This window comes from Coccinella septempunctata, chromosome 5, assembly GCF_907165205.1.
Source record: "Coccinella septempunctata chromosome 5, icCocSept1.1, whole genome shotgun sequence".
Classification (NCBI taxonomy): domain Eukaryota; kingdom Metazoa; phylum Arthropoda; class Insecta; order Coleoptera; family Coccinellidae; genus Coccinella; species Coccinella septempunctata.
The window spans coordinates 37,779,115-37,801,557 of NC_058193.1; the positions used below are offsets into that span (position 1 = coordinate 37,779,115).

Here is a 22,443-nt window from a genome sequence, read left to right on the forward strand (position 1 = left end):
GTATAGAAATGACAAGAAAATTATTAATGTATTAATTTATTGATTACTCAGCTAAATACATACTTCTGTTCTTATGAATATCGAAATTTTGCAGTTTTTGAGCGGATTTGCAATTTCCTGACCAGAGATAATCTTCTCCGATTAGTACGGACGTCGCTAGATCTTTTTTTCAACCTGAGGCTTTAAAATTCCTTATTTCTTTACATATTTACAAAGTTAACAAAAAGTTTTTCAATAAATAAGGACTCGTATTTTACAATAATAAATAAATTCCATAAAACACAAAAAAATAACTTGGGTGTATAATAAAATTTAAGACACTGCAAGAGGCCGAGATAAAACTGAAAACAAAAAAAGTTTAAAATATATCATAAACAATGACGAGTATATTTCTCCATGGAAGCAACTAGTTTCGTGAAAATTTGACGAATATATACTTTAAAATGGCACTTAGTTACTAATGGACCTTTTTTACAATTGATGAAGAGCTATGCAAGTTTTAAACAATCTGTGTTTTACTTTCTCTGACATTGGAATCCAATTTTTCTTGTTTGAGTATGTTAGTCCAGAAAAAAAAGTATGAAAACCTCAGGACATCAATGTACCCTAAGGTTCTGTTGAGAAAGAGGGAGAATTAAAATTTTCCTCAAGGAAAATCACCTAAGTTGCTTCCAAAACTACAATATCGACCTTTCTATTGCGATAAAAAGCTTCCTATATGGTGTATTGTTAGTTTCAATTTGAATTAAAATTATGACCTGACATCACACCCCCACCTTTTGATTGTTAAATTAATATCACAGTTCATAATGGTAGGATTTGATAGTTTTTTTTTTCATCGAAAGAACTATTAGTATGTGACAGTTACTCGAAGCAGTCAAGTCATAAATAACGTTTGAACCTATCCTATTTCTTCGAAATTCTACTAGTATCACCCAAATCTAATTTTTCTCCAGAACGATCTGCTGAAATGAGGATACTCTCACATCGACTTCGGATAATCTAATTGTCGCGTCGATCCAAAATACTATCGTCGCTTCAGAACAAAGAAAGCCGATAAAATCAATTGATAGGATTAGATGAAGCACATTTTTCAAATGGAATGGGATAATCTCAAGTCGTGATTGCTCATTGAACTGTTTATGATTCTTCCTGTTGCAAATGTACAAGTCTCCAGTGTTACTCTGCAAATCAAGAAAAATCTGGATAAATTGCGATGATGAGTCGATTAGTCCTTAACTAGTATTTCGAAACTTACTGGGAAAAACAAACCTTTAAGGAACCCACAATAGTTCAGTTACTTCTGTCAGAGTTCCTTCAAAAGTGTCGACTTCGCGTTCTTCAATTTATCCAATCGTTTGAGCAAGTGCAGATTCGATGTCTCCAACTCTTCGGCTCTATTAATTGCGTCTCGAGCCTGAAAAACAAAACACAAACTCAATGATACCGTTGACGACAAAGATTAGACTCAATATGGCGACGGTGACCGGGACCACCCACCTCCCTTTGAAGCTTCCTCTTTTCGGCCTTCAAAGTTTCCTCCAACTTCTCGGAAGCTTCGGACGCGGCCTTATATCGAACCACCTGACTTTCCAACCTGGCAACTGTCGCTTGAAGGGTGGCAACGTCCTGTTCGGCCTTCTGAGCCCTGAATTTGTAGTCGGCCAACAGGCTACTTCCATCCCCTGGAAAAAAACGATTCATCAATGGGAATCGATGGAGATGAAAATTATGCGTACTTTGCGCATCTCCGTCCGCGTCGTAGTCCGCTATCGGACCGTTGGTACTACTGACGGAATGCGATTTCCGTTTTTTACTTTTTTCTTCTTCTAACTCTAATTTTAGATGGTTTATCTCGTCCTCGAGATCTCGTTTCTCCTTGATGAACCTCGAGAGTCTCACATCTGGAAAAAAAGATGAATTGTTAGGAATTAATGAGGGAAACTGAGGTTATGGAGGATTGATGCAGGGTTTCCAAGTTCCAAGGTACCAATCTAATTGATTGGTCTTAGTTCTTAGGGCTGCATCTTGATAACAGAGGGCATATGACTGTTTTTTTACCTAATGTGCCATCGCCGGCATTCTCTAACAACTTCGCATTTTCTACCTTCACTAATGACTTTTTTGGAGTACCCAAACTATTCATACTAATATCACCGTTGGTTTCTTCCGCTTCCTCGGACACTATCACCAAGCCATGCTCCGTTATGAGCTTATCCCGTTCGTCCAACTCAGCTTTCGTCACTTCAAGGTCGTGCTTGAGCTTCGTACATAACCTCTTCATCTGATCGTGTTCCCTACACTTTTCCTTATGCTCCCTTCTCAACTGAGACTGCTCTTCCTCCAATTCTTGTAATCTGAAATTGGCTCATTATTCCGAGTCGTGAGATTAACGCAGTGAATCACATACTTATCTTTAAGTAGTTCTATTTGATAGGTTAGAGCGGCTTTTTCGTTATCCAGTTGAGCATTTGTTATCATGGCTTTCCTAAATTTGTCCTCTACCTCTCTGAGCTCGTGCTGAAATCAAAATGGTACCGTCAGGGTATACTGCCGAGGGTTTTGAGATTTAAAGAGATGGAAAGCTTTACATTACTATACTTCCTTTAATATCTTGGTCCCCATGCAAAGGGGTAAACTTTGGTTCTAAGGGTGACATTTTACACTCACCCTCAATTCCCTGAGACTGCCTCCGTCCTCTAGGGAGTCCTCCGAGCTCCTCCTGCTCGACATGTATCTGCTGATGCTCGTCCTCGCGGTCCTGGCCACCGGCTCGGCGAGCATGTCAAACTGCCGGTCGGCATTCTCCTCCTGTTCTTTCTGTTGCTTCTCCAGCTCTCTCATGCGGATCTCCCGCGCCTCAGCCCTGGCCTGCCTCTTCACGCGGAGCCTCTCCTCAGCCTGAAGGAAAAATTGGACGTGAGCAGTGGCGGCAGATCTATTTTTTAATATTTTCCATATGTATTATATGTCTTCTGCACCAGAATACTCGTTTTCGGACAAGGTCTGGCATGTTTTTCAAGAAGATCCCATCCTACGTCTGGAGTTTGACAAGAGACAACAAATTCTCAATCTGATTTCTGATGGACATTTTGACCGGGTAAAAAAACAACTCTAGGGGAAACCCTTTACGAGCAAAAAAAAAACGAAAACATAATCTCTAGCCTCAAACGATATAAAGCTAATCGAGGCATCATAGGGTAGGTAGATCGGGTCTTTGCCTACCCTGCGAGGTAGGCGTTTACTTCCAGTTTCAAAATCAACATCAAACACTAGATTCTTGAGATCGAAAGAAACACTTTTTTTCTTCACCATTTTTTCCAAATCGGTTCGGTTTGAAAGATACAGGCTGTTGGAAAACCATAAAAAATATTATTTTTCATCTCACAAACGGTTTTATCGAATGAAATGAATTTCGGAATAGAGTTTTTCATTTATTTGATGAATCTTTTTCGAACACAATATATCACCCACGTCTTCCAGTTTTCTCATTATGACCATAACGTATCATAAAAATACCAAAAATTCAAAGAACCCAACTCTTGAAACTAAGTTGGACGCTATCTAATGAATATTTGAACGTTTTGCAAAATAAAATTATTCTTCATATTTTCTCGTATGATGCGTCGTTTTCGAATAACTTGATGTTCAAAAATTAAAAAAAAATCTGTGAAATTTAAAAAATTGGGTACTTTGGCTGAATGCAACTCTGTTTAAAGGATCCACAGATGAGTAGTGTCACAGATTTAGCTTGTTATTCTGAAGGGAATTTTGTTTTTCCAGGGGTGGCACAGCTCATTATGAACACTTGAATTGGCTGTATCTTTTTATCAGGGCCGCACTGGAAAAAATGGCATAGGAAAAGTGTTTCTTCTGACCTCAAGAATCTACTCTTGAAATATTCGTACGAGTCAAAGACTAACTCTGTACAATGTTTAGAATTTCTGTACATTACGTATATTAGCAATTGGGAATACTCCTTGTGACGAAAATGAAGTATTTTTTATGAAATATCTTTGAAATGTCACAATCAATAACCATTTCAACCGTTCCCCAAAACGAAATAATTTTAAGTACATAAAAACGAAAAATAAAAATGGGTATTCAAAATTTAAAGCGTTTCGTTTCTATTGCAAAAGTTGGCAACATCCACTAAAATATGCGTTGATAAAGGACAACAAATACACTATCTAGATGAGATAGACAAAGATGGCTGTCTATGAAGTCTGCGACGAACGAGGAAGGTCGTAAAATTTTATGGGATTTTTATGGCTGGTTGCCGTTGAGGCTCACCAGTGAGTACGCGCCTTATGATGGCTATAAATCAACAGCTGTTATTTTATAAACAAGCCATTGAAACTTCATATTTGAAGAACGATTTTGAATAGTTTCCGCGGTGCGTTTGAAAAATTCACAAATGAAACTCGTAATTATTCAGTTTAAACTTGCATAAGCTGTTATAACCCAAATTGAGGAGAATTCCCCATTCAATTTTGGTAATTTGACACACAAGTGAGAATCTACATCTTTGCTGGCTGATATTTTTTGGGTTGGCAGCCTTCCTTCCCTGACGGGCCGCCACTGGACGTGTCGGCGACACGAAGATAACCTATTACACCGAATTTTTTCGATTTTCCTTCAGCAGTCTCGAAGAAGAAGGTGGACGGTGGATTTCCCCATCTATTTTACAAAATCTTCAACTTTCTGAACGTAAACCGCGAAAATACATATCAGGAAGGGGCGCAGTAAAATGGGGAATTTTCCTCAATTTGGGTTATCACTGCATATGCAAGTTTAAACTGGATAATTATGAGTTTCATTCATGATTTTTTCAAATTCATCGCGGAAACTATTCAAAATCATCCTTCAAATATGGGGTTTTAAAATTCAAATCGTTTTGTGCGGAGTTTACGATTTGGCAACAGCGCATACAAGACAATGAGAAGAACAATGTCCGATCAGCTTGTTTATAAAATAACAGCTGTTGATCTACAGGCGCGTACTTACTGGCGAGCTTCAACTGCAACCGGCCATAAAAATCCCATAAAATTTAACGACCTTCCTCGTTCGTCGCAGACTTCATAGACAGCCATCATTGTCTATCTCATCAAGATAAAGGATTTGTTGTCCTTTATTATCAAGGCATATTTCAGTCGATGTTGCCAGCTTGTGCAATTCTCACAAAACGCTTTAAACCCATGTTAATTTTTCATTTTTAAGCGTTTAAAATAATTTTTTTGGGAAACGGTTGAAATGGTTATTTCAAAATGTGACGTTTGAAAGATATTCCATAAAAAATGCATCATTTTCGTCAGAAGGAGTAATCCCTATTCCCCATTCAATTTTGGTAATTTGACACACAAGTAAGAATCTACATCTTTGCTGGCCGATATTTCTTGGGTTGGTAGCCTTCCTTCCCTGACGGGCCGCCACTGGACGTGTCGGCGACACGAAGATAACCTATTACACCAAATTTTTTCGATTTTCCTTCAGCAGTCTCGAGGAAGAAGCATGGACGGTGGATTTTCCTTCCTATTTTACAGAATTTTCAACTTTTTAAACGTAAACCACGAAAGTATCAGGACGTAAAACTGCGACGTGGCTTGAAACGCGGAAAACACTCATCGCAACCGATCATCGGCCAAGAATCCCATCTAGAATAAACAAATTTCGCGATCGGTTCTCAGCATAAAAATCTCTCAACGTACCTCACCGCAAGCGACCTCCATGAACTGCGAGATGATGTCATCGTCGTCGCTGTCATCATCGCCGAAACCGTCGTTTTCGCTCAGGGAACCGTCGTCCAGCCCGTCGAGATCGTCGTTGAGGCTGCCGGAAACGGACCGCGCGGAAAAACCGGACGCGGCCGCGGCTAGCTCGACGTCTTCGGCGTCGGAGGAGTTAAAGTCCATTGTTCACTGGAAAACGCCCCGCGTACGACTCATGTCGGTTGGATCGGAGACGGAAATCGAAAAGATACGGCTTATCTGTTTATAATTTTATATACGAGGAGGTTTGATTGGGCGTTTTCAGCGACGCGACAAGGTAAACATCGTCACCGAGCTCCTTATTGTGCTCGCGTGAATACGGGTAATCGAATACGATGGAAACGATACTGGAAACGAAGGCCCGAAACGGGGAAATTGCAACGTTTACAGGCCGATTTTTTTTTTGGTATGGTCATCGATTTGCCGGTTGTTCAACGTGTCATCACATCGACGTAAGTGCGATTTTGTTAATTGGATGTACTAAAATCATCAATGCGTTTAATCGAAAGTGATTTTGATTGCACAGAAAGTGGAACGTGTCGTTGAACTTCTGAGGAAAATACACATTAATCAATATTCCAACGATTGTTAAGCCACATCATAGTAACCTTGAAGCTTAGGATGTACTATTACGATGAAAAACGTTGCAATTCTTCTTATATCAAACTTCACATTGCTTAAATGTCGAGAGTCTGTCGTCGACACAATGATTTTTTTCGTGTCCAGTCGTCAGATTTAATTGTCTTCAAACTTAAGAGGGGTCTACAACGTTTCAGTGCTCAGTTCAAAAGTAGAAAATGAATATCTTACGTCAGAAACCACTAATTTATATGGGATTTTCATTATGAATCAATTAAATCAGTTCGTCATCTCGGAAAGTCAGAAATTTTTGTATTCGTCCAAACAGAAGACAAGATATTTTTTTTTTCATTGAAGAACAAATATTCAGTCATTTTATTAACTTTCCGAGGTGAAAATATCTCTTCTACGAATTTCCACATGAGAAAATTTCTCGAAAAGTCTCGCCATTGGCTACATTTCGTATCCTGGTGAAATTGAAAAAGATTCGTAACTTCTACTTTTTGGTAGTCTTTCCCCCTTTACGCCTTATACGTGGTGAAAACTCCTCTTAACTCTGTTTTTTCTCAATTTCAAATGGTAGTCCCTGAAAATACAATCTCATTCGCACTCATGGATACTTTGTGCCACATTTACAACAAGGAAAAATTATTTTTTCAATACAATTTAAAACGATTCTTAGTCCATGTTCAAGTTCGATAACATGACCGTGTATTTTTTCTGATTAACAGTTGTAAGGCCCGTTTGCACCAATCCCCCTTAAAAGGAGTACTTAATTAAGCCTCGTTTAAAGTTAATGGACGCTAAATTTTATTCCCAGTTGCACGACTGTGGTTTAACAGAATCTTAAGTAAGGGGCCCTTAAGTTTTCATATCTAGTGATATTTCAGTTTTTTATTTTGGTGCAACTTCATCCTAGTCCAATAAAGCCATTTCATTGGTTGGCCGGTTGCTGATGATGGTTGTCATTTCATTAACCTAACTTTATTGTCCTGTCAGTCAGTGAAAAGGATATTATTTTAATATTATCAAAGAGTAACAACTTTTTGTTGTTGAATTAGCATTAATATTAATGAGGATAATGAGTTTATATAAGTACAACACTTTCGTTGTAAGGTCTTGTGTGAATTTGTTTTACTAATGTTGAAGAGGAACGTGGAGAAAATGCCCTTGTCAGTACGTAAACGGTGAATGATTTCCAAGCAAGTGGTGGTAATTTACAAAGGGCACTCAACTTCTCAACAGAAAAAAAAAGACTTTGTTGCTAACTATAGTATGATTTGTGACACCAAATTGAAAAAGAATGATGGCATTACAATAAAGGCAAAAGAAAAGGCTTGGTATTCAGTACTGAATTTATTCAATTTTCAAAATCCATCAAAAATGGGAAGTTCTGCAGCCATTTCAACAAATTATTTTAGGTTAGAATCCCGCCCTTAAGTGGTCATTAGAGAAGCGCTTAAATTTAAGGCTAGCTTTAGCCATTTAAATGTCACTTGACAGTTGGTGCAACGTAATTTAAGTTAAGGGTTCGTTTTAAGAGACACTTAACACTAAGTGCCTTTGGTGCAAACGGGTCTAATTGTGCTAGAAATGATTGAATGTTAATCAGTAAAATTCATGATTTCCATTGACTCAAAATAATATCAATTTAAATTTTCTCCACCTATAAACTGTTGCCTCATTCAAGGAAGAAGATTTTTGTTTATTTTTGCTTCAAAGACCAAGATGTATTTCCTGAAAACATCATATATAATCTCACCAGATAACGTCGATATTGACTAGTAAAACACTCTATTCATATACTTACGCTTCTCTTATAAACGCCCAATGTTGCCACATGAAAAATATCGGGCTGCAACTTATCCCCGTAACAATCCGCCAACGAAGGATTTCTGGCCAGTTTCCTCAGCAGATCGAAAGTCCCCCTCTGGTTATCGGGTGAAACCAGAGCCATTCTTAAGCAATACGAAAAAACGGTCTTTGTCACTGAAAATAATCCGCTGTAATTCAACGCTCGGAGAACAACCGAACAGATCGACTCATTTCAACAGGGGCTAAATCGAAACGAATGTACTAGAAATGATAAATAATAACCATCGAACGACGAGTTCTAGTGTACGGGTACCCTTAGGATTTCCTTCGGGTAAATCATGTGGTGTGGACGCGCCTTTACGCCACGTGAAACGATTTTGATCTCATCGGAGGCCTCAATTGACCTTCTCATAATTTTAAGCCTCCTTCGAATGAATATGTTGATTAACTATACGACATCTTTTCGACGAATTTGCAAAATATTGCGAATTGCGATAACTCTAATAATTGCACTGCTTATCATGAATCATATAAAACAACTCTGTACAGCGAAAATTTTATAGTAGTAATTAAGAAGGTGGCTCATTGACGAAAATTAGGTAAACTCTTAGAATGCTCATATACAGGGTGTCCCAAATTCGATCTCGAAAACTATAGCAGCTAGACCAAAACCAACGACACATTTCTGAGCTATTTTTTCAGGCGAACAAAGAATGGTGAAAACAGTAGCCTCCTACGATCCTTCGTTCTTGAGTTATCAGCCAAAAATTAGATTTTGACGATTTCGAAAAGTTCTCATAACTTTTTCGTCTTTGAGGTTACAGATTCTAAACTTGAAACTTCTATTGGCCTTTTTTTACGAAGAATCCACCAACGAACTTCAAATAACTTTTACTGTTCTAGATATCGAATCATTTGACAAACTTTTGTTTTTTTTTTCAAAATTTTGCATAGGGCTGCGTCGAACGCACATTGTCGGGTCGTTTAAGCGGCATTTCACGAGAAGAAAACGAGCAGACGCCATTCAATGACCGGCCGGTAACGCGCGTTAGAAAAATTTGCATGAGAAGGTCGTGCTATGTACGGTGCATACATACCCGTATGTACTTGATTAGGAAAGTGGATCGTAATCGGTCTCGGTTGTTCTTGGCCTAAGTTGCGTGGTAATCTACGCTTTTTTCCTCATTTGCGGCCGACATACCGGCCAATGATACCGCAGCGGTATTTCGTCGACTCTTGGTATTTCAGATACGGGTTAGAGACGGTGCATATTTTATTCAAATCACAAGTAATTGATCGCAGCTCGACGGCCATCATAGTTAGCGACATAGAAACGAGTATTTCAATTTAATTCAGATTCCACCTATAAGGGGTTGCTCAAAAAGACGAATTTTATATGTATATGAAAGACCCACATCATTTTTTGACCATTTTTAACCCCTCAAATTTTCCCGCACTATTCATTCGCACCCCGTATATCGCCCGACGAATTCAGCAGATAATAAAGAACCTCGAGGCCTAAAAAAAGACAAGGGAAGCGGATAAATTTACCGAGGAAGTGATTCCTCCGGTTCCGGAAAGATTTAAGGTGTTAAATGATATCGCGACTTTATTTTAAGAATGGTCGAACATACGGAAACCCCGATTTAAACTTAGGGAGCTAAACGGGAGCCGGGATCACGGATAGCAATGAACTTTACGACCCGGCAGGAAGTGCGAGAGAACAATAGGAGAATAGCGTGGCGCCAGATGGAACGGATTAGAAGAAAAGGCCATCAACTGATTTGAAGACTTTTCCTAAATATATTCGGAGCACAAATTAGTTCAGTTCGTCTTCTATGGTCGAAAAAATGCCTCGCCTTCCGAGGCGATCCAAGTTTGAGGCAATATTCGATTTCTTCCGAAACGAGAGAGAAGAAGACCTGTCAAATTCTGCTGCATCCGTCGAAACAACCCATAATCAGAAGGAGCAGTGTCTGGGGGATACAGGGGGTGTGGTAAAATGTTCCAGTTGAAACGTCGAAAGCGAGATTTATTAGCACCCTCACTTTCAAAGAAATTTCACTTTCCGAAACCATGAGGTTATCGTATCTTAAGATGAAACATGATTAGATGCGTATTTTGATTTCCTCTGAAAGAAGAGTGACAAGACGGAGGATTTTGGAACACCCTTTATATAAAGAACCAAGTTTTTCCTACGCGAATTTCATCCTCAAGATCTCAGTTACCCATTTTCAAAATTTCAGCTTCCTAAAACGTGAAATGTCTTTTCTACGACTGCTTCATTGGATCGCCTGTTTCAGTGAAATATCACTAATATCTCCGAAAGTATCAGGATTAGGATTAGAGAAATACCAAACGACATACTCAGATGGGGAGAAGGAAGGAAAAAAATTATACTAATAAATAGGGTGTCCCAATTTAAATAACGGATAAGCGTAAACCATAATATCCAAATTTTCAGAACAATCCAATGAGCCGTTCTTCGTGTACGTCGAATAGGCCACCCACCGAGTGGGACACCCTGTATAATTAGTTTGAAGAACTAGGAAGGAAGTTATCTCAATATCCAGTTGAGATATTCCGGCACTATATGGATGATCAATAAAGCGATACACATTTTGAATTTCATTTGAATTTTCTCCTTTTAGGGATACCCAGGTTTTTATTTTTATTTCATACCTCGATTTAGACCCTCAAAACGAGTTTATTAGCGCAGAGTTGCAGAATTGCTCTTAAGTGGTAGCGGCTAGAGGGGTAGTGATGTCGAATTCATTTTTTAACCCGTCCGAGAGTTTTTTCCATCTCAAAGATGCAAATTTGGCGTGTGAAAGTTATTGATGGAATACTGTCCCTCTGTATAATAATAAAGCGGTGAAAAAAAATACACTCATGCAGGAAATTCAATTGCCTTTCCAACAAGGTGCTGCTCGAACCCTTTTCCCTATTCAAAAATGAGAGCTGTTAGGGGTTGCGGCTAGAGGAGTTGAGAAATTCGGGTTGGAAAGTTATGGGATGGCCCACCCTGTATTGTAGTTATCCTAAACTGAAGATGAATACATGGAGTACAATTTTAGGAACCAGATCAAGCTCGAAATACTAACAGAGTTCCGGGTTCGTCACTTTTGGAACAATGCACCTAAAGCATCACGCACACTTCACGGTTTTCATCAAATTTTCCAATATACATCTAACCGATCTCAGAAGCGCTGGAAAGTAAGCACTTTCACACAGGGGACATCATGATAAACATATTTAATATTGAAGAACACGATTAGTCGTTATTTAGGTTTAGTTGCAATGGCTTTTTTTTAACATAGGTGTAACGTCCAAATTCTTCAGTTGCTTTCACGATATTACTGACGACAATGGACAGATTCTTGCCTCATCATCAAAAATGAAGATCTAATCAAATTATGTAGCTCAAAATTGAATATACGCTCACAGAGAAGCATAGCCTGAAGTTCTCGAGAGCGCCTTCGGCCTATAGTACCACAGGCATGGTACCATCTTAAGATTTTCGTCAATTCGCGTACTATCAAAGCCCCTGATGAAATGAAATCGAAAAAATTCGACGCATACTCCTCATTCTCCAACAATCGGCACAAAAATCACACTATACTACACTCGCGCGATTTACCGTGGAAAATAGGTCGCGGAAAGCTGATGGAAAACGGCTAAGAGCCCAGACTCCCGACACCGACTGGAGCACAATTTTACGCGTAAGATTATAAATACCTATCGTTTGAGACCCTCTTCATAAGCGGCCCCGACTTCCCGTCTAAAGGTTCAAATCCGAAAATAGCCCATAATTTATCAAAAAGCGAAGACACCACGCCTGCAGACGTTTCTTTTTTTCGGTAAAGGGTGGCGGGACCTCTCACGCCAGAGGTACGTATCTCTGAATGGAGGTCCTTCATCGGCCCCAACTTTTGATCAGAGGAATCGAATCAATTCACGAGTTATTTGAAGAGAATGATGACCCAAAACCCAACCGTACCACCCAAATCCTGTTGGACAGAGTGTGCAGAGGTAATTGATGTGTCCATCTAGCCGTAGATCATTTTAACTCACACAGTAGATCGTCAAAACAGAGATTATTGCTCATGAAAGTTATATTGCTCTGACGAGATCAAATAAGATCGAAACTATGGTCAGCACCTACTCTTCCTCGATGGACAGTCTCCCTTTCGGCATCCTCAGTGATGGTGGTTAGCTAGTTCGATTTAGATCGTAACATTTGTGGATATTTATATCAGTATTATGGTTCCTGAATATCATTATTCCAAGAAGATGATTTCGTTGATTTCACAAAATATAAAGCTATGATCACAATTGATGGTCATTGATTGCAGATTTAGTTACGAAATGATTCAGCCATTGCCACTCAACGATCTTCTTCTTCAAGAAAAACAGAAATATCCACGTGTTATTCCGTGAGCCAGATGATGATCCTCATACCACACAGACACACTGAACTTACCTCTTTTGCAATTTGGTCGAGGGCCTGGTCTTCAGCCGAGGACTTGGCAGCCAGTCTTCTTCTGCCGCCAATGCCATCCATCATAGGGAATTACCAGGGATTTCCAGTGACCAAACCTGGACATGCACAAAGACATTACACAACACAAGACGCAGAACAAATGGAAAATGGAAAATTAAGAAAATTCTGATGAACGCCCTACACCGTTAAGCTGATGATCGAGATGAAAAACGAACGGTTACGATATACAGAATGAAGAGTTTTTTCCCTCACAATCCAGCATGGTTTTCGAATTACGAATAAAGAACACAAAACACCAAACTCGCAAAAAAATGATACTAGTTCTCCATATCTTGTTAACATTATGAGGGAATCCAATGTGTCACACAATATTGATATTGTTTATTATTGTGCTGTTTTCATTTTTCTCAGATAACCTCAGATTCTGATCTATCATAATGATTGGTTACTTTCAGAGAAGAATATTCTAAGAAAAAAATTAAAAACAATTCAAAATATTTTTTCCTGAAACTTTTGGAATTTTTTGGGTCAAAATTGACAGTTTGAAGCTCCGATTTAATTGATGGATACAATTTCCTTTCCGAATCTAGCTGAAAAGTTACGAAAACAAAACAATGTTTTTGATCGATAGAAATGACCTCATATCAGCGTTCAGTGAGTCATGAAGTCGAATAAAAATACTCAAAATCTGGTTGGTTGCAAATTGAATGCATAGTGGAAAGGTGGCAGTGCTAAATAATTGATTTACTTCAATATTAGACGCGGAGCTGGATCACTAATAAAATCTCGGCTGAATTGATATGCCAAGGAGAGATTGATTAGAATCAAAATAGATCTGTTAAAAACAGTTGTTTTCAGTGCCAAGTTCGATTCAAACATGCGAAAAAAGAAACGATACGTACCTAATCAAATGCAAACAGTATATAAAGAGATAATATTCCCTTGACTGATCAAAGAACTAAATGAACCGATACTTATTATGAGAGACAAAGTGGTGAAGAAAAAAAAAGAATTTTCGCAACTAATTCAGGAGTTCTATTTTAAAAATAGAACTAGTTCACTATCAGATATCCAGTACCATTGTGAAACGTTTTTGGCACTCCACACAATTAAATATGATAAATACTAGGAACACCCGCATAAGGTTTTACAACAAATACAATATTCAAATAAAATTCACAACATACAACTGAGGCCTGTAATATTCAGCAGGTGGCCAATGGGTGTGCTCGTTTATTTGAGTTTTCGCTCACTCAAAGGGTTCATCTTCATATTATACTTACTTATACTGATTAAATTCATTTGGAAAGATTTATTCTTGAGTAATTCATCATACGAAGCATAATAATAAATTATTTGGCGATTCTCGTACTAAATCTTCTTATGACGTTTGCCAGAGAATGAAAGATACTTTGGTAACACAATTTCACAGATAACTTCTTATCGTAACAAATATTCACACAGAACAATTCTTGTTAAAATTTTAAAAATTTGTTATGTAAAGTTCATCACAAAAACTAATATTGACAGTTCTTTGCAAAATTTTTCACATGTGTAAAACTGACGACATTTCTAATAAACTTTGATTTCTATTCCTTCAAGGTGTAGCCAACATAAAAAATAATCAATCCCAAGGTGCTCTTTCATTTTCGCCAACCTAAATGATGTGGAAATATGAAAGCAATGAAATTAATCGCGTTGATATAATTAATTATTGATATAAACATTTTAAAGCTAGCAGGGAAAACTGATGAACAAATGAAAGAGTGGAAATGAATATATAGAAGAGTAAAACTCAAACTTTTTTTATTCTTATCTGATTTTTCTCGAAATTTTTCTTGAGAATGTCAGTATCAATTTACAATTTATGTTTTTAAATGATATGATTCACATAAAAACGGTGATAATTGATTGTTCGTGTTTGACATATCGAAACCTACCCAACATTTGGTTTTTGACATGACATGAGTGACAACAGCTGCTGACACTACCGGATTCTTAAGAATGTCAAAATAAATAACAAGTGTGGATTATTGTCCTAAATTGCTAGAAAATATCTGAAAGTGATATTAATTTTCAGATGAAATGTCGAGAAAAGGTCTAAGTACTTGGGAGAATGTCCACTGACTATAGTAGATTGGTCAAAATTTGGAAAATAATGGCAACACCAAATTTTAAATAACCTCTTGAAAACTTTCGAAGATGGGGGTGTTTACCAGTAGGCAGCATGCTGGGGTTGAAGAGGTGGACGTAGTTTCCAATCATGCTTATAAGTATCCCCCAAGATCAGGTAATTTTCCCCCCTGATAAGAACGAATTTATTGATTGCATACATTTTTTTTCCTATCAGGAAACTACTTCGGAAGTCATTTTATAATGGGTGGTGAAAGATTCGACACTCCCCAACCTGAGTCGTATTTATTTGGAGAAAATTCTGATTTGAATTTCTTAGGATCTAGGCCCACACCTGTATGTATGAAGAGAATATTATTATAGATTGTACCAATTATAGAATCATTTCAGTTTCCATATCCTCCACCTCAACCAAACGAACCAACAAAAACACTGAAATGTTTGGTGAATATACGTAAAGAATCTCTGAGATTTGTTAGAGCCCCTTTGGATTCTGGTAAACTTCCTATAAATAAACAGAAGAAAGATGTACGAGATATTGAGTCTGGAAAAGGAGCACCTGTTAATATTGAATTTACTTTTGATTGTGATGTTCGATGTTCAATCACCATCTACTATTTCTGTACTGAAGAATTAGGGCCTAATGGAGTGACGTAAGAAATAATTTAATGAGAGCAATTTTACTTACTTTCAACTCATATTTTGTTGATTTAGGTATATACCCAAAGATCCTAGTCTAGTATCTGAAACCTACCGTTATAAAAAAGGGGCTAATCAGCAATTTTGTCAAATGAGTCATGTATTTGATCCATCAGGATATTCTGAAGATGAGCTGCTATATGATGTTGATAGAGAGGTTATACCCATTGCTATACATATTGTGGCTGAGGGTTCTGAAGGTAATGGATGCTTATTGATCTATATTGTATGATATTGTGTAATTTTTAGATATCAAACAATCCCATACAACCATAGCAACAGTGGAAAAAATCACTGATGGAATATATTTACTCAAAGCTTTGAAACAGAAACTTTTTGTTGATGGTTTATGCTATCTTCTACAAGAAATCTATGGCATTGAGAACAAGAATAACGATAAGGTAAATTCGAAGCTTCTCAATATAACCGATGGAAAAGTGTTCATTTTATTTTATTAGCACTCACAAGATGAAGATATGGAGGACAATGGTTCAGAATGTGTGATATGTATGTGTGATGTGAGGGATACATTGATACTACCTTGCCGTCATTTGTGTCTCTGTAACTCGTGTGCTGATTCTCTGAGGTACCAAGCTAATAACTGCCCTATATGTCGAGCTCCTTTCAGAGCTCTTCTGCAAATAAGAGCCTTGCACAAATCTTCAAATCCCACACTTGCTCCAATAAATCCAGCCGAAGTAAGTAAAAGATATTTTCTGTTGAAATTTTGAGGTTATGTCTTTACCTCTACTGTTACAACCTCAATATTGCTATGTTAATAATATCAATTGTCAAATTGATATTGAGAAGAGCAAAATTTCATTCATCAGGGTGTTTGTGATAACATCCCTCCCGGATATGAAGCAGTTTCACTCATTGAGGCACTGAATGGACCGTGCCAACAAAGACAACCACCGTCTGCGATTCCAGATCTGGTTGAGACTCCGGAAAGTGAAAATGCCATTCAGGCGGCCCAAATCCTGAATCGCGGCGTGGATAGGAGTTCTTCTAGAAATAGAAATTTAGGAAGTCCAGAGGTATTAGGAGCGACAATGAATGTTGATTTACTCTAAAATTCATTATTTCCACAGTACGGGAGTTTGGAACAAAACGGAAAAGAGCCAATACAAATGCCGTTCCTTTACGATAAGACTGGGAAAACTTATCGTTCACGTGATAGCGTCAAACAAGTGAACGAGAAAGTATCTAAAAAGGAAGCTGTAAATATGCATTTTGTTGAGATTCGGATTCGTTGATGTAACCGTCATTTTTTTAGACGATGGACGAAGATAGTGAAAGTGAGAAATTATCACCACTGCTAGAAAGAAACAACAGTTCTAAGAATTTAACACAGCTAGAAATGACGGATTTAGAAATGTTTGATACTGAAAACGAGCAGGGGATCCCTAGCAGGTCAATTGATAAACCAAAAGGTAAGTGCTTCAATCAATTTATTCGTCTCGTTCGAAGTTCAAACGCTCAAAATTGCAGGACGTAATGAGGAGAATCTCGGTGAGGACTCTGATTATTACACACCAGAAGAACCGAACCCATACGATCATAACATATCCAACTCTTTGAATAGCACCCCTCAGAAAAATTCTGGTACTCCCCATTCTCATTCGAGTACCAGGAGCAGCGGGGACAGTTGCAGTAGTGCCAACAGTTCGAAACGTCTCCTCACTGTTGTTGTTGATGACGAAAAATCGGCTGGAACTATTCACATTTAAATAATCTAAAGTTCAAAGTATGTTTATGAACGCGCATTTTAATTATTCAGTCATGGTTATTCGAATTTTTAAGGTTTAAACAAGATATTGTTATAGGTAGGTTAATTTGTGATCCGCTTATTTTAGTATTTATTTTTACGCTTCTTGATTTGTTATATAGATTTTATATGAGACTCACGATTTAACTTTTATTATATTTATTTTATTCAAGCTGTGTTTTATTGAATTCCCCTATTTCTGAGAAATATTCGCATATTTCTTGTCCGGAGACTTAATAATACGCGTATTTGGGAGTTTATTCTCTCCTCTGAAGAGGATGCTCAAATATGTAGAGAAACCGCTGTTTCAACCCCTTATCCTACCTAGTTCTACCACTTCTGGGAGTACGATTTTCTGGCTGGTGTGCAAACCCGTTGGAAGCAGAAACCAGAGTGGTGAACAATTGTGCACCCTTTTCCTCTATCCTTTTGGGCTTTTTTTTTTCGGTGGAAGTACGATTTCTGGCTGGCGTGCAGACCTGTTGGAAGCAGAACCAAGTAGAGACCCGTTTCCCAACGCCGTGTTTTGTTTCACCCAATACATCAAGTTTCAAATGAGCTGATGCAATTATTTAGATAGTCTCGAATATACTGAACCATTGTGAATAATGACGATACATTCATCTGTTTCATTTCCCGCAGCCGGAGGCGCATTTACAATCCCAGACTTGGAAAAACTTCTCGGTTCTTTTAGTGAGTATAGTGAAGTGTTAAAACAAGATTTATTCCTTTAAAGTTATGTAACTTGCGGAGAAACTACTGCTTGTGTTTGGGTTTATCTTTTTCCATCTTGATAGACATTATATCCTTAATAGCAGGTGGTGTAGCTGGTCGTTCTAAGGAAACTGGTTGTGGCATTATTAAGTGTTGATAAACAGGAATCTGGAACAAGTATGTTCATGATTCATATTCTGTTGATGGTCTTGTTGAAATTCGGTGACTCTTCTCACTACCGCAATAATATACTTACGTAGGCGAAAGAAGAATCAAATTTGATGTCTGGAGGAAGAGCTGATCTATCTGGCAGTTTAAAGTGATGACCCAATATTGGTTCTTCCAGTCTTTTACCGTAAACTTTCGTGTAGTCAACAGCAGTCAACTCTCTAGCAGCTAACTGAGCTAACTTCTTCTTGGACAGCTGTTTGATCAACGTTCCACCGCGTAGCACCTTTAAATTTCAAAGAAAGCATTTATTACACGAAAAAAGTAATGCTGTGCGGGGATAAGTACTTAAAAAACTACTAACTCTGAAAGTGGTAGAGCTCGCCACTCTCTTTATATCTGGAGGTTCGCTAAATTCAAAATCAGTCGGTGGCGGCACTCCGACCTCAAGCTTTTTCCATTCCTTAAACGTGCCTATGGTCTGGATGTAGCGGCCGCCGATTGTCCACATTCTAGCGCTACAATCAGTACTGCAACTACGAAAGAAAAAACGATACTTTGTCCCTGAAATGGTGCACTTTGATATTTACGTTATGAATATGCTCGCCTCGTCGATGTAAACTATACCAGAGGTAGACATTCGGTGACATCTCACGCTGTTCAACAGCAAAGGTTCAGGCTGATGTGAAACTACTCGTTTTGCCCTTCCAATGAACACGTCTCTCCACAGAAAAGGAAATATTAGTCTGTACCTAGGCATGAAGATTGTCTGCTTGTGGGGCGTGCAGAAGTTTTTTATCAGCCATATTTTCACGTATCCGACAGAAGTTCCTGCGAAAATATCCTGAAAACTTCACAAACTTCGGAAAATACGACTTACCTGTGAACAAGTATTCGTTGTCTTTGCTAGAACACATGGAGATGACATAATCGCCAGCTTTATGCACAGCCTGGAAGGAGGTTATGAAGTTTCCGTTAGTGTGGTGCGACCAAACCTGGATACTTCCATTCTCCAGAGATACCAGTAGAGTTCCCACGTTTGGCTCGGGCTCTCTATATTCCAAGAAGAGCATACAATGAACTGCCAGTTTCCTCAACGGCACGCATTCCTCTGGTACCATGACCATGGAGAGCTTCTTAGCCCCTAGAATATCTGGAAGAGAAATTAACAACTCAGTATGTGGTGACAACGGTTACATAGTGAATTGAGACTCACTTCTTCCCATGATAGTACCCCGTTTCGCCATTTTGATCTTCATATCTTCAGTAACCATAGATTCCTTCTTGGCTTGTATCACACTCTTCCTGGCCTTCTTACTCACCGTGGCCAAGACGGCAGACTTCTTCCTATCTTTCACCACCTTATACTGGATCTTGATCCTTGTGGTCGGATCCGAAACGTTGAACTGCTTGTATGCTTGTCCGGTCTCTAAGCGCCACAGTATGAGTTCCCCGTTGTAAGTGGCGGTGGCTAGGGTTTGAGGCACCCTTACCACGGCCGAGCTTATGTCCTCCTTATGGCGCAGGTCCCAGTTCTTGCAGAAGACTCCTCCGGGACCCACAGCTGCTGTGCCGTCAGCGAATTCTGTCACCCTCCTGTTCCAGCCCACGGCCATCATTCTGCCTTTCACCTAACTCAGATACGATTGCTAATGTCAATTGGATGGACCAAGACCAAAGGGAAAAAAGAAGTACTATAAGGTTGGCATTCATTCAGATACTAGCCATAATGCCTTTTCCAAGAGTTTTGAGGCAAGGTAAGAGTTTGTATGAGGATATTTAGTTCTGTCTGTCTTCTGGATGCTTGGAAAAGGCTGCTCGAGGATGAAAGTAAATGTTTGATCAAAAAGTAAACCCAAGATTGTTTCACGACGAGAAAGGATACCTTTTAATAGAGGGTTTCTCTCACCCAAACGACAGATGTGATCTCTTGTCCAGAGCCAACGTTCATGTTGCGCAGACAGGTGCCGGTATTGAAGCTCCAAACCTTCAAGGTACCATCATGGGCAGCTGTGAGGAGTCTCTGATAACCTGGATCGAAGGCGGCCGCCGTTATTTCGATGGGGAGGTTTTCGCCGTGCATGCACTTGGTGTGTGCATCTTTCACCACGCACATGCGCCTACCGTCCCATGGATTCCACACGATGATGTAGCTGTCCAAGCCGCAGGTGACGACCAGCTGGAAAGGTATGAGGTGAATAGAGATTGCACTCCAGAGAGCCCTTCAAAGACGGAAAAACAAAAAATTTTTTTTTCTCCTAAACAGTGTCAGATATTGGAAATTTTGGTATGAAAATATAGGTTTTCGGACACGCTGAATTCATCGCGAGCAATTTCGAGCTCCTATATCCCTTCGTTCAGATTTTCATCTTGGAAATTGCATTTTTCGAAAATTGCGAATTTCACTTGAGAATTCGTCAAGACCGAACGGTTGTGCCGAAATGGTTGAAATTCTCGGATTTATTACTAGAAGAGTTGCTCTTTCAGAATAAGTATCACGTTTAGATCTACGATAATTTTCCTGGAAGATAAATTACTCGCAAGTTGACCCTCCAAAAAGTTCCAAAAAGTTCGGTTCAGTTGAAACTTCCTCAAGACCGAACGGTTGTGCCGAAATGGATGAAATCCTCAGATTTATTACTAGAAGTGTTGCTCTTTCAGAGTATGTTTCACGTTTAGATCTACCATAATTTTTCTGGAAGATAAATTACTCGCAAGTTGACCCTTTGAAAAATTCCCAAAAATTTGGGACTTTTTCGTCATTGTTATCGATCCGACAACACCGCACGCTCACTCACCTTATACAGTGGATTATAAAGTACCACGGATACTCCACCGACATGCGTGTTACCGTCGGTATGTTCCCCGTCCTGCTTAGGACTCAACGGTATGATGGCTATCATCTGACTCCCGATGATCCACTGCCTGCTTTCTGGATTATACAGCGTTGCCAAATCGCTGTACTCCCCCAGCTCCGGCGGGAGACCCAGATACGTCTGGAGACATATCTGATTCGCCACGTCCCACACCTTGATGCACTTGTCCCTGGACAGGGAATACAATCGTTTACCGCCGTCTTGCAGCACCATGTGCACTATCCCGGTGTGGTGGCCGTAGAGTATGGCCGTCGGTTTGTTCCTGACGAAGGGATTCCACAACCTAACCAAACAGTCTGGACCCCCGGTGGCGAACAGATGGATCCCTTCTACAACGGTGAAACACCAAACCCCTTTTGGTATCTTGTATGTGTAGTTCTCCTTAGTCCCCGTTATGTCCTTCATCAGCATCGCGATCTTTGGACAGGAAGCGCAAGACACTATGCTGTGCAGGGTTGGGTACCAGCTGATCTGCCTCACGAAGTCCGTGTGTTGCCTACCGAAATCTACGTATCGAAACCCTTCCACTTGGTTGTGTACTATCTTCTCGAAACGTACGCTGAGTAAGGGGATGCCAGGGGTGCTTTTGAAGGGTCCCCTACCAGCAGATTGGATGTAAATAACCCTTATGTTCCCGTGGAGGTCACCCATCAACAGCTTGGATTCCTCGTTGATGTTCTGACTGAAGACGTAGTGCATCGCACAGACTGCGTAGTCAATGGAAGAAATCATCACTCTCAACTCGAATTTCCTGGCCGAGGTATCGTAGAATCTCAAGTCTCGCTCGCTACCAGCCGTGCACACTATACTGACGTCTGGCATAACCACTGTTGCCAGCACCCAAGTCGTGGATACCTGAAACATCGCATCCTTTCGACTAACTGTCTTCTTTTCAAGGTTCACCATTACTAACCTTCAGCAGGATGCAAGAGGACTGCACCTGCCTCTCGTGCTGCATGTCCAAGGACCAGTAGTTTATGCAGCCATCCTTGCTGCACGTCATGACGCTCCCGTCGTTCCAGCTGATGGTCCTGTCGGTCCTGACGGTCGGGGAGAAGGCGATCGTGTTGACAGGATGGCGATGCATGCTCTTCAGCATCGTGGGCGATGATGGTATCGGTGGTTCCAAGGATTCGTATCCGATTTGGATCTCCTTTTGTTGGAAGGTGAGGATCAGGAAGGATATGAATTCGTCCCAGGTTACGAAGCCGTCCCTGGAAGGAATCGAGGAAGATTTTTTTTAATCTTTATGCACCAGGCTAAATCTGCTGTAAATTTGAAAGTATGTTCATCAATTTGCAGATGGAATCCAGCCAAAATGGTTGTTCAATCAGTTTCTTCCTTAGCTTCCGATTTCCTCCTATTCTCACCTAGATAAGTTGATTTTATTGAAGAGAATCGTGAATTCTTCATCAGGGT

The 22,443-nt window shown here is 39.4% G+C and overlaps 3 protein-coding genes across 9 annotated transcripts; 1 reads left to right on the plus strand and 2 right to left on the minus strand.

Annotated features, from left to right (window-relative positions):
• Nucleotides 1-20: 20 nt before the first annotated feature.
• On the minus strand, nt 21-14,263 carry LOC123312792 (leucine-rich repeat flightless-interacting protein 2). Of its 7 annotated transcripts, XM_044897288.1 has the most exons (9): nt 13,950-14,263; nt 12,646-12,761; nt 2,671-2,901; nt 2,411-2,520; nt 2,062-2,357; nt 1,740-1,904; nt 1,501-1,685; nt 1,273-1,417; nt 21-1,184 (listed from the first exon to the last, which is right to left on the minus strand). In XM_044897288.1, the coding sequence occupies exons 2-8, from the start codon at nt 12,727-12,729 to the stop codon at nt 1,307-1,309; spliced, it is 1,182 nt and encodes a 393-aa protein (XP_044753223.1). In that variant the 5' UTR covers nt 12,730-12,761; nt 13,950-14,263; the 3' UTR covers nt 21-1,184; nt 1,273-1,306. The 7 variants fall into 7 exon arrangements, with proteins under 7 accessions (XP_044753223.1, XP_044753224.1, XP_044753222.1 ...); XM_044897289.1 differs by lacking the exon at nt 12,646-12,761; XM_044897287.1 differs by lacking the exons at nt 12,646-12,761; nt 13,950-14,263 and adding an exon at nt 8,158-8,319.
• Nucleotides 14,264-14,641: 378 nt separating this feature from the next.
• On the plus strand, nt 14,642-17,438 carry LOC123312790 (probable E3 ubiquitin-protein ligase MGRN1). The gene is given in 9 exon segments (XM_044897279.1): nt 14,642-14,956; nt 15,017-15,452; nt 15,514-15,698; nt 15,748-15,899; nt 15,957-16,196; nt 16,329-16,535; nt 16,590-16,718; nt 16,775-16,931; nt 16,990-17,438. Coding segments are annotated over 9 exon segments (1,833 nt in total). The 5' UTR covers nt 14,642-14,868; the 3' UTR covers nt 17,229-17,438.
• Nucleotides 17,439-17,974: 536 nt separating this feature from the next.
• Nucleotides 17,975-22,273, minus strand: LOC123313293 (WD repeat-containing protein on Y chromosome-like). The gene is made up of 9 exons (XM_044898111.1): nt 21,938-22,273; nt 20,947-21,879; nt 20,058-20,327; nt 19,365-19,779; nt 19,029-19,301; nt 18,739-18,979; nt 18,513-18,684; nt 18,237-18,434; nt 17,975-18,148 (listed from the first exon to the last, which is right to left on the minus strand). Exons 1-9 carry the CDS (start codon nt 22,121-22,123, stop codon nt 18,023-18,025), a joined length of 2,814 nt encoding a protein of 937 aa, XP_044754046.1. The 5' UTR covers nt 22,124-22,273; the 3' UTR covers nt 17,975-18,022.
• Between the last annotated feature and the right edge of the window lie 170 nt (nt 22,274-22,443).

Bases quoted from the DNA above. Each gene is read 5' to 3' on its own strand.
- LOC123312792 (XM_044897286.1), bottom strand. From the start codon at position 5,912: ATGGACTTTAACTCCTCCGACGCCGAAGACGTCGAGCTAGCCGCGGCC. The intron at 1,905-2,061 runs GTAAAAAAACAG...CTTTTTTTCCAG, and splicing joins TGCCGGCGATGGCACATTAG to ATGTGAGACTCTCGAGGTTC. The intron at 1,686-1,739 runs GTACGCATAATT...GTTTTTTTCCAG, and splicing joins CGCGGACGGAGATGCGCAAA to GGGATGGAAGTAGCCTGTTG.
- LOC123313293 (XM_044898111.1), bottom strand. From the start codon at position 22,123: ATGCTGAAGAGCATGCATCGCCATCCTGTCAACACGATCGCCTTCTCC. The intron at 19,780-20,057 runs GTGAGAGAAACC...TATCTGAGTTAG, and splicing joins AGATCACATCTGTCGTTTGG to GTGAAAGGCAGAATGATGGC. The intron at 18,980-19,028 runs GTAAGTCGTATT...ATATTTTCGCAG, and splicing joins CAACGAATACTTGTTCACAG to GAACTTCTGTCGGATACGTG.